This window comes from Triturus cristatus, chromosome 5_2 (genome assembly GCF_964204655.1).
Source record: "Triturus cristatus chromosome 5_2, aTriCri1.1, whole genome shotgun sequence".
Lineage (NCBI taxonomy): Eukaryota > Metazoa > Chordata > Amphibia > Caudata > Salamandridae > Triturus > Triturus cristatus.
In genome coordinates this window covers 968,531,888-968,545,427 of record NC_140588.1, presented here as the reverse complement: position 1 = coordinate 968,545,427, position 13,540 = coordinate 968,531,888, and the positions used below count along the sequence as shown (strand labels likewise).

The following is a 13,540-nucleotide window of genomic DNA, read 5'->3' as shown; positions in this document are numbered from 1 at the left end:
TAGTTTTCAAATAGCCTTAATAGTTGCTCTATGTTGGACCCATGAGCCCTGAGAATCAAAGTGAACACCCAGATATGAAAAGGGGCCTGCCTTCTGTTAGACCACATCATCTATATTAAAAGGGCACAAAGCATAATTGGCTTACTAAAGATGGTTTCCACAGCCAACTCATTTGTGTAACTGGTGAATTCATCAAGTATTAGCAGTCCCACTGCAGGTCTCAATTATAGGACACAATTCTCTGCATACAGTTAGTCTGGGACAAATCTTTTATTGATTTTCGGTAGATCTATGCCCTTTTTGAGCAGATGGTGTGGTATTAAAGATCATTAACGTAAAGATTGAATGGGAAAAGGGCCAGCACACAACTTAATCTTACTACTGTGCCTATAATAATCTTACTGATGCAATTGCTGTTCTGCCCATATGACTAGCCGAGGCATTGTCAGAAAAGATCATTAAGAAATTGACAATTGCCTAGTCAGTCCCTTGTCTCCTCTTGATAGTTCATAATTTGCAATTTGATCTATAAATGCTAGATGCAAAGTTTCCTTTTTGTCCTTCGTAAATTACCCTATTAGGAGATTACGGTTATGTGCTTAAACAATTCTACCCTTCATCTTGCAAAAACCATACTGAATATTGGTAAGTATGTTATCTTTGGCCTAGCCTTCAATTTAGCAAGGATGATGCATCTCACAACCTTAACCAGGGAATTTCGTAGTGAAATGGAGCAATGGCATTTCAGATCTTCCCTACAGACCTTTTTAAAAATAGGTACTATAACAAATTTAGAGCAGGAGGATGGAGGCCGGTTTTTAAGTACAGAATTAAGAACCATCAATAAGATGGGTGCTCAAAAATCAATATTGTCTACTAATAAGTCGAGGGATACGATCTAATCCTGGGTCCTCGCCCCAAGGGCTAGATTCCACCGCCGCTTGTACCTCGCTAATGTCGAAGCCTAAAGTACGTTCTGTTTGTAGTGGCTTCCGAGGCCCCTCTGACATAACATCTGCACAGTGCGAGTGAGAAATGGACTCAAAATGGTTAACCCGACACTCTTGTGCAATAGCTACCTCTAATAAAGAGGCAGCGGGATTCTTTAAGAAAGGTCAAATAAGCACCCTCCAAAAGGCCACGAAGTCCCTTCTAATACTTGCCTCTGAGAGTCCGAGGCCTTTGATTGAATCTTCGGTTTCCTCCTCTCTACTGCCCGTTTGTAATTGATTTGTGCTCTTGAATCGCCTGCTGACCTCTCAGAACAGAAGCCAGTGAGTTTCTAAGAGTTGTATTCGATTGCTAACAGCTTGATCAAACCACCCCTTCTGTTTGTTACAGGGATGACTTGAATCTTTAAGTCGAGAGATTTCTAATAGAATTTGAGATTGTGACTGAAAACAGATGAGATTTCCCCTGGGTCCAAGTCAGCATCTAGACAAATCTTAGTCTGCTGAATTAGTGACAAGCTAATGTTAAGTGTTTCAGCATCTCCATCGACTGTGCACTCCATTACTTTGACCAGCTGGCTAAATATTACCAAGCATATACGGAGCATGGCTATGAGGTGTCCATCTAAAATTAAGTCATTGGATTGTGGTCACTAAGACAATTTATAAGTACAATAAAATCAAACTCTGTAGGGCAGAGGTCGCTAGATACCAGAATAAAATCTGCCTCTGCTTGCAAATGTAGACACAGAAGGGTCATATTCCTTATCAGGACAAGTCATGGGCAAACAAATAGTTACTTTTTGTAATCATGTTATTTAATGCTAAACCATACTCCGAATGAGTGAAGTGTGCATGATCATCCCCCCATGATCAGTCAAACCACAGATTGTTGGATGTCATATTGCATTAATGTATATTGAAATTTCTGACCCACGCTAACCCTACAGAATGACAAGCTTTTCTAGGAAGTAGGGCCACAGATTAAAGTTTCTTCATGGTGGTAGCACATTTTAAAGGTGAAAATGTTATTGTAATAGTTAATCATTAACAAGTTGGACCCTCCATTTAAGGCCAACAAAATAAGTTGGAAATGGGGGGAATTAGTCTGTCCATACAACTTTGTCCCTAAAAAAGTACTGGAAACTAAGGTTGCAAGGCCCACCCTTGCTTCTAGTGGCTGAAGAAGGTAGCGCATTAGTGTGAAAGGACATATGTACTATAACTCGCGTTTCTTGGAGTTAAATAATACCAAATGTGCTAATTAAAGAATGCAAGTCTAAAATGACTATTTTGAAAGGAACCTCTTCCATGCCCCAGGGCAGTAACTGCAGACAATTAGCAGTCACCTACTGGTCACCATAATAGAACCTGTTTCCAGGTCAGTCTCTACATTCATCATCCAGTGTGGCAAGCCTGAACCCCCAGATATCGAAAAACCAGCTGCTTCACATCCTTGCCATGATCTTTCGTATTGATCCTTCACATGCCTACACTGCTGCTTCTCCTGCAACACAGCACCTGAAGAATTCTACGCCACTTCCACTCAGAATACCACGAACAACCAGGAACCGCTCCAAAGCCTGATCAATGTCTGCTCCCTCTCCAAACACTCTGTGGAAATCTGGTACCCTCGCCTACAGACCCAGTCTACCTTTCTGCAACACCATATCCAACCTCATCGCCCACATGCCATTGATTTCCTCCACTAAGTCCTGCTTGGCGACCACAATTGCTAAATCATTTCACTGAAAACTCCTGCAAAGAAATTAAGATAGGTAGCGCCTTTACTAAGCCAGTAGCACTTGAAAGCAAGATACCACCGTCACAGTGTGCAAAACTGTTGGACGTCTTTGAGGTAAAAATCTGGTAGGTATATGATGCTTTCACAATTAGAATGGAAACTATTGAATCTGAAGCTGAGGATATCCACGATGGGGAGGTTTCCTTGTCAGAATTTCACTCCATCTTACTTCAGGAATCCTTGGCAGAGATTCTGAAAGGCAAATCGGGGTCCCCAGAAGATCCCTGCCCCCCCCTAAACTGTGGGGAGCACTCGCCCACATTCTTAAACCCACCCTGAACCACCTATGGAACAGCTCACTTATCACCGGCATCTTCCTGGAGTCGTGGAAACATGCTATGCTTCTACCCCTCTTGAAGAAGCCCAATGCTGATCCGGGTGAACTTAACAACTACCGCCCGATCTCTCTTAGCCCTACACCTGCTCAAAAAATTGGTCCAACAACAACTTACAAATTTCATTGGCAGTCACGACATTCTTCATGAAACGCAATTCGGATTCCGAGACCGCTCTGGAGGTGGCAGAGTCTATAAGAATGGTGGTGGACAGTGGAGCCTCAGCCATGCTAGTGCTGTTGGACTTGTCCACAGCCTTCCATACAGTGGACCACCCAATCCTACTGGCCAGGCTTAAATGTACGAGAGTCGAGGGGACCGCACTCGCCTGGATAAAGTCTCCTCTTAGTGACCACACACAAAGGGTCACTTCACCCTTTTAAGTAGGAAGCCAAACCTTTACGGTGTGGGTTACCACAGGAATCTGCATTGAGCCCTTTACTCTTCAATATTTATCTGGCTCCACTTTTCTCGCTCATTGCGAAATGAGGAATAAAAGCTGTTTCCTATGTAGACGAAACCCAGGTGATATTCTCGTTAAAGGACCAATCTGCTAACTCCTTTGCCAGATTTAGGGGATGCGTGTGGGACATATCCAGCTGGATGAATTACAATAAATTACAGTTTAACGCAGAGAAAACCGAGGTCCTGTTTATTGGCAAGGCACCCCCACTGACTGCTGGATTGTGGTGGCCAGAGGAAATGGGTCTCCCCTACTGCCCTTCAACCACGGCGAAAAACCTGCGTGTAAAATGGGAATCCGACTTTACTTTCTCAACCCAAGTATGCTCTATTGCATCCTCTTGCTTTGGCATAATGAGAAGTCTGAGAATTTACACTTACATAGTTGCTGAAAAACTGTTGTCCATGCATCAGTGACTTTGAGGTTGGATTATGCAAATAGTCTCTACCTGGGGCTGCCTTTATATCTGATTAAGCGACTGCAGATGGTGCAAAATGCAGGTGCAAGATTAATCTGAAGAGTACCTTTTAGACAACACATCTCTCCGCATATCAAACAGCTCCACTGGTGCCGGTAGCAAAACTGATAGAATTCAAGGCCCTGACGGTAGCTTTCAGGGCCCTGAGAGGCATCTGTCCCAGCTACATTAGGAAACGTATTCACCCCTATCAACAAAAACGCTCTTTATGATCGAACTCCCAGAATCTGCTGTGCATACCTCAATTTGCGAAGACCTGTATTGGAGGTAGAACTTTTACGGTGGTGATGACCAGAATATGGAACTCCCTTCCGGACAGACTTCGCCTAATCCAATCTGAGTTGGAGTTCAGGAAAGCACCAAAGACTTGGCTATTCAGCCAATGCTAGACCCCTCACATCCCTCTTACTTGACTGCGTCCGAGCTGGGACACCTCTGTTTGAGGTAGCTGTTGCGCTTTATAAAATGTACTATTATCAACAACCCCAACAATGCCAACTCTACCACCCTCCAGGAGAAAATCAGTATCTGCCTCATCCAACTGGTTACTAAACGCACAAAGTCTGATACACTAGACGTCATCTTCACCACTAGTGAATCAAATTCACCCACGTCGCAGAACTCACCTGGTCCAACCACACCATCGTCCACTTCACTATCTGACGCCCAGCCTCCATAGCCCAGGGGGTGGCGGAGAATGCACATCTCCAAGCATGCATTCTTCAGATTCAGACTCTTCCTGTTCCCCTGAGTTTAAAATATCTCTCAGACGATGGATCCCTTCCATCTGGAAGTGATTAAAGATCAGCCACTCGTTGAAATTCCTGAGATTTATAATAGGATGATGACCTTTGTTTTCCACAAGAAAAATATTGCTCTGAAGCCCCTGCGAATGCTCCACTGAAGCAAAAATAGGGTCTTTCAATTCCAAAGCTCTTTACTACCGGTCTATCAGGTTTGAGTCCCCCTCTGAGGACATGATTATCCTAGGTCACCACCACTGCCTGTGCAGTCCATAAAATCCATTTCCTTTGATTGTTTGAAGTACCCCATCTTTACTGATTAGACCCATCAATTTCTGTGCAAGCCAATTTCACTTTATAGCTTACTTTGGAAGCAGATATCAAACTTACTATTGCTGGTTGAATTGCTGGCTCCTCTGAAGGAACCTCTGGCCCCACCACCACTACCGACCCCTCTATCTCCAAACAGATTCTGATCCTGCCACTGGCCTCTCTGCGAATGATACTCTCTGAGGGCCTTGGACTGGGAAGCAGCCAGCAGAGTGCCCTCTGCCTGTCCTGTTCTCTACAAAAACATTGTGCCCAAAATTCTTGATTGAGTCTTTCGTCTTGTTGAGGGATGCAAAAGTAAAAGGAAACTTATTTACCCAATCCCTGACAAAGTTCTCCAAACGGGCCCCTTTTTCCCATCCACCTTGATCAATCATGACCTGCACCTCTCCATAGAGGTGGCATGGTTGGTTTTGCCCAAGAAATTAATGGCTCTTTCAACCTAACCTTATAGGGTCTCTGGCGATATTAGATTGTCTTACTACTTGGCCTATTCTGCCAGGTCCAGGACTATGGTCAGGGGCCGCACAACCTCCAACTGCTTGTCCTGGCAGGCACGCAGGACCTTGTAATGTTCTTCTTCGGGCCCTTGACCAATTTTGCTAAAAAAAAATGGCCATACGGTTTTCAATATCGGTGATTCTGCTTCCTTGACCCTCCAATGTTGGTCAGGGCATTCTGTCCAAAATTGTCTCATAACTTCTTTGTCTAGGGGTCCATCAGACAGCTGATTATATATTGTGCCACCTTTTCAGCAGTGTTCCACTCAGACGATTGTGTAGAGCAGCTATCTTCATGATTCAGCAAGTGTTTTACCATGCCAGACCCTGCCTTCTCAGCTTTGTGGCTTAACCTTGGGGCAAGAGCACAAAGGTCTGCCTTCATCCTAATGCCCCTCGGAATCCCAAGGGACATCCACTTCATCAGACCCATCATCACTGATGGGAACAGAGTCAAGGCCTGGTAATGGGTGAGAGAGAATTACTGGAGTGTACTGATGGCAGGTCGCCAGGATCATGTTAAGGTTTAGTCGATTTGGACCATGCCATGAAGGCTTGCCTAACCCTATCGGACGCATCAAGCTGCATAAACTGCTCCCATTTTCCTTTGGCCTTGGCAGGAGTCTCACCTTGAGGCCTGTGGAGTTCCTTGTACTCTTAAGGGGAAACCCAGTCTTCCCTTCTTAGAGAGGGGTTCACTGAGGCTGGATACCATTGTAAGTAATTGCTTCCTCATAGGCTCTAGTACTGTGCTCACCATCCTTTGTACTGAGGCATCCACAACCTCAGAAAAATTATCCCATTGGATGGATTTCTTTCTCGATCCGGAAATCATGGTCACCATGCTATATATATCTGTCTATGTGGAATCACTATACTGGCAAAGTTGAACTGTCTGATGTGAATACCAGTGAGGTTTCTGTAGTCCAAATGATTTAGACTTTCCAAATTTCAAGAACGGATATAAGTAGCTAACCGTGCTAAATGGCACCCTGTCACCAGCACTCATAGTTTACAACAATTTCAGGTGCACTTCACCCTGAAAGTGTAAAGCCCGTGCTGTGCCCACACCAAACTGTCACTAGCGGTAAAATGAGAATCTGACGCCAGGTTAATGCTACAGGCTTGGACTGTCACTCCACCTATAAGCTCAGCAATCCTTGCTCTGATGGGCTTCACAAGACCACTAATAGAAGGAAAACGGCGTGATGAGACAAAGAGCCTGAAGAATGTCAGAGCACTTTGAAGCTCTCTGGTTCCCTCTAACAGTTAGAACGCACTGCGCCAGACCGGTCTCTTTCACTGCCAGATTGATCTGAGGGATCAAAGCTCAAATAAGCCACAATACGCAAATGCATCACTCACTCTAACCACAACAGCTTCCCCCTATAATGCCTCACTAAAATAATGAAATAATGATCACATTTAAAGTGATAACTCTGAAGGGAAACGAAGATGGGAAGAGTATACATAGAGATGTCTTGCATTTATGCCACTGTTTTTGGTTGGTCTTGGACTACTGCTTTCCTTGCGCTTCTTGTGCCCAGTCAGTTCTGGGTTGGATCCATCATTGTTCTTTGGCTCACTTCGCCACCTCAGTTCAGACCCAGCTATATGCAAATCAGTCTTGACCCTGTGCCTCATGGGAACAGTCCAGCCCGAAATGCCAAGCCAGGTCTTCCCTGAACTGGAAACAAGCATCCTGTGACCATTTTCCAGATTACACCTCTCTTCAGCCAGGCTAGCTTGAATCCAGTGGCAAAGTGAGCAAGGGACCCATGTCTGGCCATACCCTGCAAACTTAGAGCGAACAAAGCAAACACAAGAAGATGATGGATGGAGCGCTGAAACTTTTCAGACACTCACCCCCAACTCTTCTGTTTTTGGACCAAAGACTTAAATCTGTGTAGTACATCTTCCAGCCAAGCTAAACCTACCAGTGCTATTTAAAAAAGGTTCTCACTTAGTTACTGGGTCTAAAGCTGGTTCATGTAATGTTATCTTTTACAAATGCACTTCTGTGATGCCGCTGGCAGTGTACCTTCCTTGAACGGGTATTTTCCCTTGTATCTGGCTGAAACCACACTGTTGGAATGCTGCCTCTCTCTACTCGGGCATCGTAGGTTCTCCATACTCTGTTCCCCAAGCTAGTAAATGTGCTTCCTAAGACTCCATTAAGCAACTGGTTAGCAAAATGCCTAAAATGTAGTGTTTGATATTGCATGTGGTTCAAGAATCCTAAACTACTACTCATCTAAACACTCAAATATAATTAGGGCTCCTGTTTTATTGTAGCTATTTTTTGCCGTTTCCGTCTCTATTTATCCATGTTTATTTTATGCTAATTTTTTCTATATTTATTAATATTTATTTTAGGTTGTATGGAAAAATTAAGCTGAAATTAGCATATTTCCACATTTATTTAACCGATAAACATGCACTCAAGCTTGAATGTCTGCCAAGGTTCAGTGCTGTGAACACCTGCAGATGATAAATCAGTGCACTTGTATGAAAAAATGCTAATTTCAGTATCAACCTTGTCCAGATCTACTGCTGTTAAAGCATTTTTACAAACATTCCTTTCTTTTTTAACCACTTATCTACCAACCCACATATCTATTGGCCTGGCAGTCATGGCAGACAGCATTTAGAATTACTCAAAAAGCAACCCAATTTTCGTTTTCATCTACATCTAAAAATAAATACAGACAAGAAAATGAATGTTTTCTGTCTGTATTTATCTGTAAAAATGGAAAACAGTGAACCTTAATTACAATATACTCTTGTTCTACTTGTATACTGGTTGATAAGATCACAAAATAAAGCATTGATTTGTAACAGACCTAATAATGAATAATAAGTTTGACATAATAGCAGTTTTTCCAGTATATACTTCAGAGTAAGTGAAATCTTTTTTTAAATTTTGTGATTAATTCTAAAAATTGCATTCTGAAAACTACCTTACAGCGTCTTTTGAAATACTAGGCATATTTTCTTAAGTAAATTACACTTGAGTTTTACCTGTTTAAAGTAAAATGGTATTACTGCTGCTTTAAGGTTACCCGTACCCTCTTCAACAACTGAATGGGAAGTATTTTTCTTTGCGTTTTTGCAAATCATACTGTATTGTTGCAGCACTGCAAGTGGTGAATATTTCTCACTGCGGAAGGGCAATATCACAGGTGTCTTAAGTGCAGACTAATCATTTTGAAAATAATACACCTAAACAACTTTCGGTTTACTTGAAACTTTAGTTTCTTGCGTTTTAGGAGATACGGTAATGCTATAGAAAGTAACACAAATTGTGGCTTATTGGCACATGGGAAGAATTTTTACTTGGAGAATTGTTAAAATAACCCGATTTCGTTTTAAAGACGCATGGTCTCAAAAGCAGTTATGTTATGAACACTTGCTGGTCAAAAATGGGTACAAGAAGAGTTGGTCTAGTGCTTCGCTACTTGGCCTAAATTAATTTGTGCAAAAGAACAAAACATGTTCATGTTACAAGGCACATTGCCAAGAGTATGATCAACTTGAAAATAAAATGAAGCAATCTAGATGCTATTTGATAGTGATTTAAAATATGTGGATATTCACATGCGGGATGTCATCTTTGCATACTACCAAACCTTTTTAAAAGTGTACTAACCATGCTGCCAATTTCTTTCAGGTGGGTGTACATGGCATTAGAATAGAATTCATCAATGAAAAAGGATCCAAACGCACCGCCACCTACTTACCGGAGGTTGCAAAGGAGCAAGGTCATTGAGCTTTTATTTCATAAGATCTGGTTAAAGATTTAAGCATTCATATAGACCAATATGTGACCTTGCACTGATGTCAGATGGTGGATCAATATTTTATTGTAAGGAATTTATTACATAAATGACTCCTTTTATGTTTTCAGTACCTCTTATTTTTAGTACATGTATTTTTGTATATCTCTACTAAAAGAAGACATAGCTAGTAAATAGTAAAGTTATATAATGCATAATTCATAAACCTGGCAGCATGGTAATAGTATTTCACTCTAAGGTATTCCCTTTTATGCTTGCATTTATTTTCTATGGACTTTACAGAAGTCGATACCTCTTATAAGAACTTTTGACATTAATTGTTCTTTCATGAGTTTTTGTACCAGGGATATTAACTTTTTTCTGTGCAGAAGTGTTTTGGAGCTCGCAAAAGTAGTTTGTAATGTGACATCCTAAATACATGTGAATGGATGATATTAAATTAACCTACCTATATTTCCAAAGGCCTTTCATACTTTCATGAGTAACTTAACTTGCTTAAAATTTGAGTATTCCTGTTGGCCACTATGCCCTAACTTCACAAAGTTGGGAAACATTTTGTAAATGTCATCAAATCTATAGATTTTGCTAGTATTTATTAAATCAATTCGAATGTATAGGCCCTGAACCCATCATAAAGTAGTTTACCAATCTTGGTAATATTCCTGCTTAAACTAGATTCTTCCCTTTTGGATGCGAAAAAGCCATCTTTCATACCTTATGAGAACTGGAAGGTGAAAATGTATATTTGTCAGAATGCACTGTATTGGTTGCAGCATCCTAGGTGGTATGAAAGCAGATGTCTGTTAGAGGCATTGGGTTTCCCTTAACAGTGCAGTTGACCGGTTCAGCCCGTTTAAGTGCTGTAATGAGTTTCAAATGGTAGAATGTATTTAGGGTTATATTATGGCGAGCTCCCCACCTACACAAAGTAGAGACTGGAATTTCGCTTACTTTTAAAATGGCAGTGGAATAGATAAAGTATCAAGTATCAGGCAAATTAACACTATCAAGAAACACCAGTAGATATTGCATAATCATATGAAATGGCCACACTTAAATTCAATGCATCTCCTGGAGGTATTGCCGCCACAGTTTTCAAAAGCAGCTGCAAAATGTTTCCAAGAAATAGGTTGAAGTGTTTCTTCATTGTAAAATGGTAAATACATGTTCGAGGCATATGAGCTGCAGATTACACACTTGTGCATAGATCGCCATCTGATGTTGGGCCCAGGTGTTTGCAGTTGTTTTTCCTTTTGGAAAGTCTTTGGAAGTCACAAGGTCGATGACTCCTCCTTTGGATCGTATTGCGCATGGGCTTCGGCTCCATCCTCAGATTGTTTTTGTCCGCCATCGGGCTCGGATGGGATCTTTGCGCTCCGGTTCCAAACAGCTTCCAGATCGGCGCGCAATCCTCACCCCAACTCGCGGTATTGTTTTCAATCGCGATCTCCCCACTCGACGCGCCTCTCATCGGCAAAAACCTCCGATTCCGGTCGTCGACGACTGCCTTCGGGCCTACCCAAGCTCCGGTCCTGGCTAATGGAAAGGACTCACTTCAAGAAGTGCCCTCTATGTGGGTCCAAGTTCCCCCACACCGATCTCCACGAAGTATGCAATCTCTGCCTCTCCCTTGAACATGAGGCTCGAGATTGTCCGGCGTGTAAGTCCTTCCGGTCCAAGAAAACCATTCAAGACCGAAGGGCCTGAAGAACCATGGCACACGACGGCGATTCCAGACGACATCTTCGGGGAAGGCGTCGACGCTCCAGAAGAACACCACACCGACGAGGGACTAGTCAGCGCCTCCGAAGCCGACGATTCAGATGTGGAGGACATCACTCAGGCACAGAGGGTCGGGAGTACTAATTTCCCCCCCCCCCCCCCCCCCCCCACACACACACACACACACACACACCCTCACAGGCACCGAAAAAGGCTTCGGTCACGCCTTCGCCTCCGGGCCTAAGCAAGACAAAAGACACTGCTTCCCACACCGCACCTTCAGGCCTGGTAAAGAAGCCGATTAAGCCTTCCGGCACCTCGGGCTCGAGCCAGCCCACCGTCTGTGCCGATAAACACTCTTCGACACCGAAAAATAAAATGACCTCCGCTTCGACACCGAGCCCCGCACCGAAACACTCGGTGTCGAGAACCAGCTCCAGCTCCTCGGTGCCGACACCGACAAAAGCACACAAGGCCACCGACACTTCGAAGCCGAAATCCATTTCGGCGCCGACCAAACAATCAGACTTTTCCAAGCATAGTTCCAAACAAAGAACCAGCGCGGATAAAGCCAAAAAACCAACGGCCCGACGCCTTCGGTGCCGACGGACCAACCAACATCACCAGAACTCTTTACACCGGATCTATTACAAAAAACACTAACCAAGGATCCTAAAACTGGGCATTTGATGCTCTCCATCAAAAAGACAGCTGGAAAAACCTGCTCCGCCTCCACCTCCAAAGAGTAAGAACTCTGCTACCTCTCCTTTCAGAATACCTTCCCCACCTCCACCACCCCCTCCTCCTTCCCCCTCCTCCACCGTCTCCGCCCCACCTCATCATTCCCCAACACCCCCTCCGGATGATGATGATCAGGGGGACCCATATGATGACACAGGAGACGTGCCCCAAGATTTACCTACAGGGGACCCCACTCCCACAGGCTCCCCAGACCCATGGGACGATTATAATATCCCTGACATCCCTAACGTCCCACCGGATGATCTCTACCCTTCCAGACCTTCCCCACCAGAAGACTCACTGGGGTTCAACCATCTATTACAAAGGGCAGCACACTACCTCCATATTGCCTATGCTCAAGGGAGTTATAAAACATGCGCCAGAGGTCTTTAAAGACCCAGTCAGAGCCAGGGTAATTAACCCGCGCATTGAAAAGAAATATAAATCCGCCCCTACAGATCCCTCCTACATCAGAGGGCCAGCACCACTAGATTCTCTGGTAGTGTCCACAGCACGTAAAAGGACCAACTCCCAAGCGTCGGGTGAAGCACCACCACATGACAGAGTCTAAACTCTTGGACGCATCAGGCAAGCGTACTGCATCCCAAGCTGCCAACATATGGCGTATCGCTAATACACAAGCGCTACTAGCCAGGTATGACAGGGCCCATTATGATGAATTAGAAGCCATAATGCAACGTCTCCCTGATAAATACAAACCTAGGGCCAACGAGCTAATTCAGGAGGGCAAAACCATTATTACCTCCATACGTTGTGCCCTAGATGCAGCAGACACAGCCTCCAGGGCCATCAATACTAGTGTCCTCCTCCGTCGCCATGCCTGGCTAAGGATCTCCGGTTTTAAACCAGAGGTACAGGCCTCCATCCTCAACCATCCCTTTGACCAGGAACATCTGTTTGGCCCAAAAGTGGATGAGGCCCTAGAAAAGATGAAAAAGGACACAGACACTGCAAAATCCATGGGAGCTTTACAATCACACCCTCCCAGGCGCTCCTTTCGCCGCTCTTCCTTTCGGAGCACATCCAGAGGCTACTCCGACACCGCTTCCACTTCATAAAAGGCCCCTACCCAGTCCACCTTTACAAGGGGCCAACAAAGAGGTGGCTACAGGCGCAACAATAACAAAGGCAGAGGCAAAACAAACACCGCCCGCTCTGCCACCGCACCTACCCAATGACTTCCCTCCACTCCCCCCAGACCATCCCACTCCGGTCGGGGGCAGACTCCAAAATGTCCTCCCTGTCTAGGCTACCATTACCTCAGACAAATGGGTAACACAATTTGGTCAGGCTACTGCCTAGAACTAATATCTACCCCCCTCCCCCAAACATTCCACCTGGACAACGCCCAATGTCACAAGAACATCTAACACTACTAAAGCAGGAGGTAATCTCCCTCCTACAGAAAAGGGCGATGGAACACGTTCCTACCAACCAACGAAATATGGGGGTCTACTCCCTATATTTTCTCATACCAAAAAGGGACGAGACTCTGCGGCCCATGCTAGACCTCAAGCCCCTGAACAAATACATACACTCAGACCATTTTCACATGGTAACGCTTCAGCAGGTACCTCCACTGCTTTCCCAAAACGACTTCCTGACCACTTTAGACCCAAGACGCTTATTTCCACATTCCAGTGCACAACGCTCACA

General features: G+C 44.2%; 1 protein-coding gene across 1 annotated transcript in view; it reads left to right on the top strand.

The window, feature by feature from the left end:
* AMMECR1 (AMMECR nuclear protein 1) overlaps positions 1–13,540 on the top strand; it is a 533,815-nt gene that overhangs the window by 242,932 nt on the left and 277,343 nt on the right. Inside the window, exon 4 of the mRNA XM_085608176.1 lies at positions 9,274–9,364. Coding sequence (XP_085464302.1) covers positions 9,274–9,364 — 91 coding nt within the window. The remainder of the gene's footprint in view (positions 1–9,273; positions 9,365–13,540) is intronic.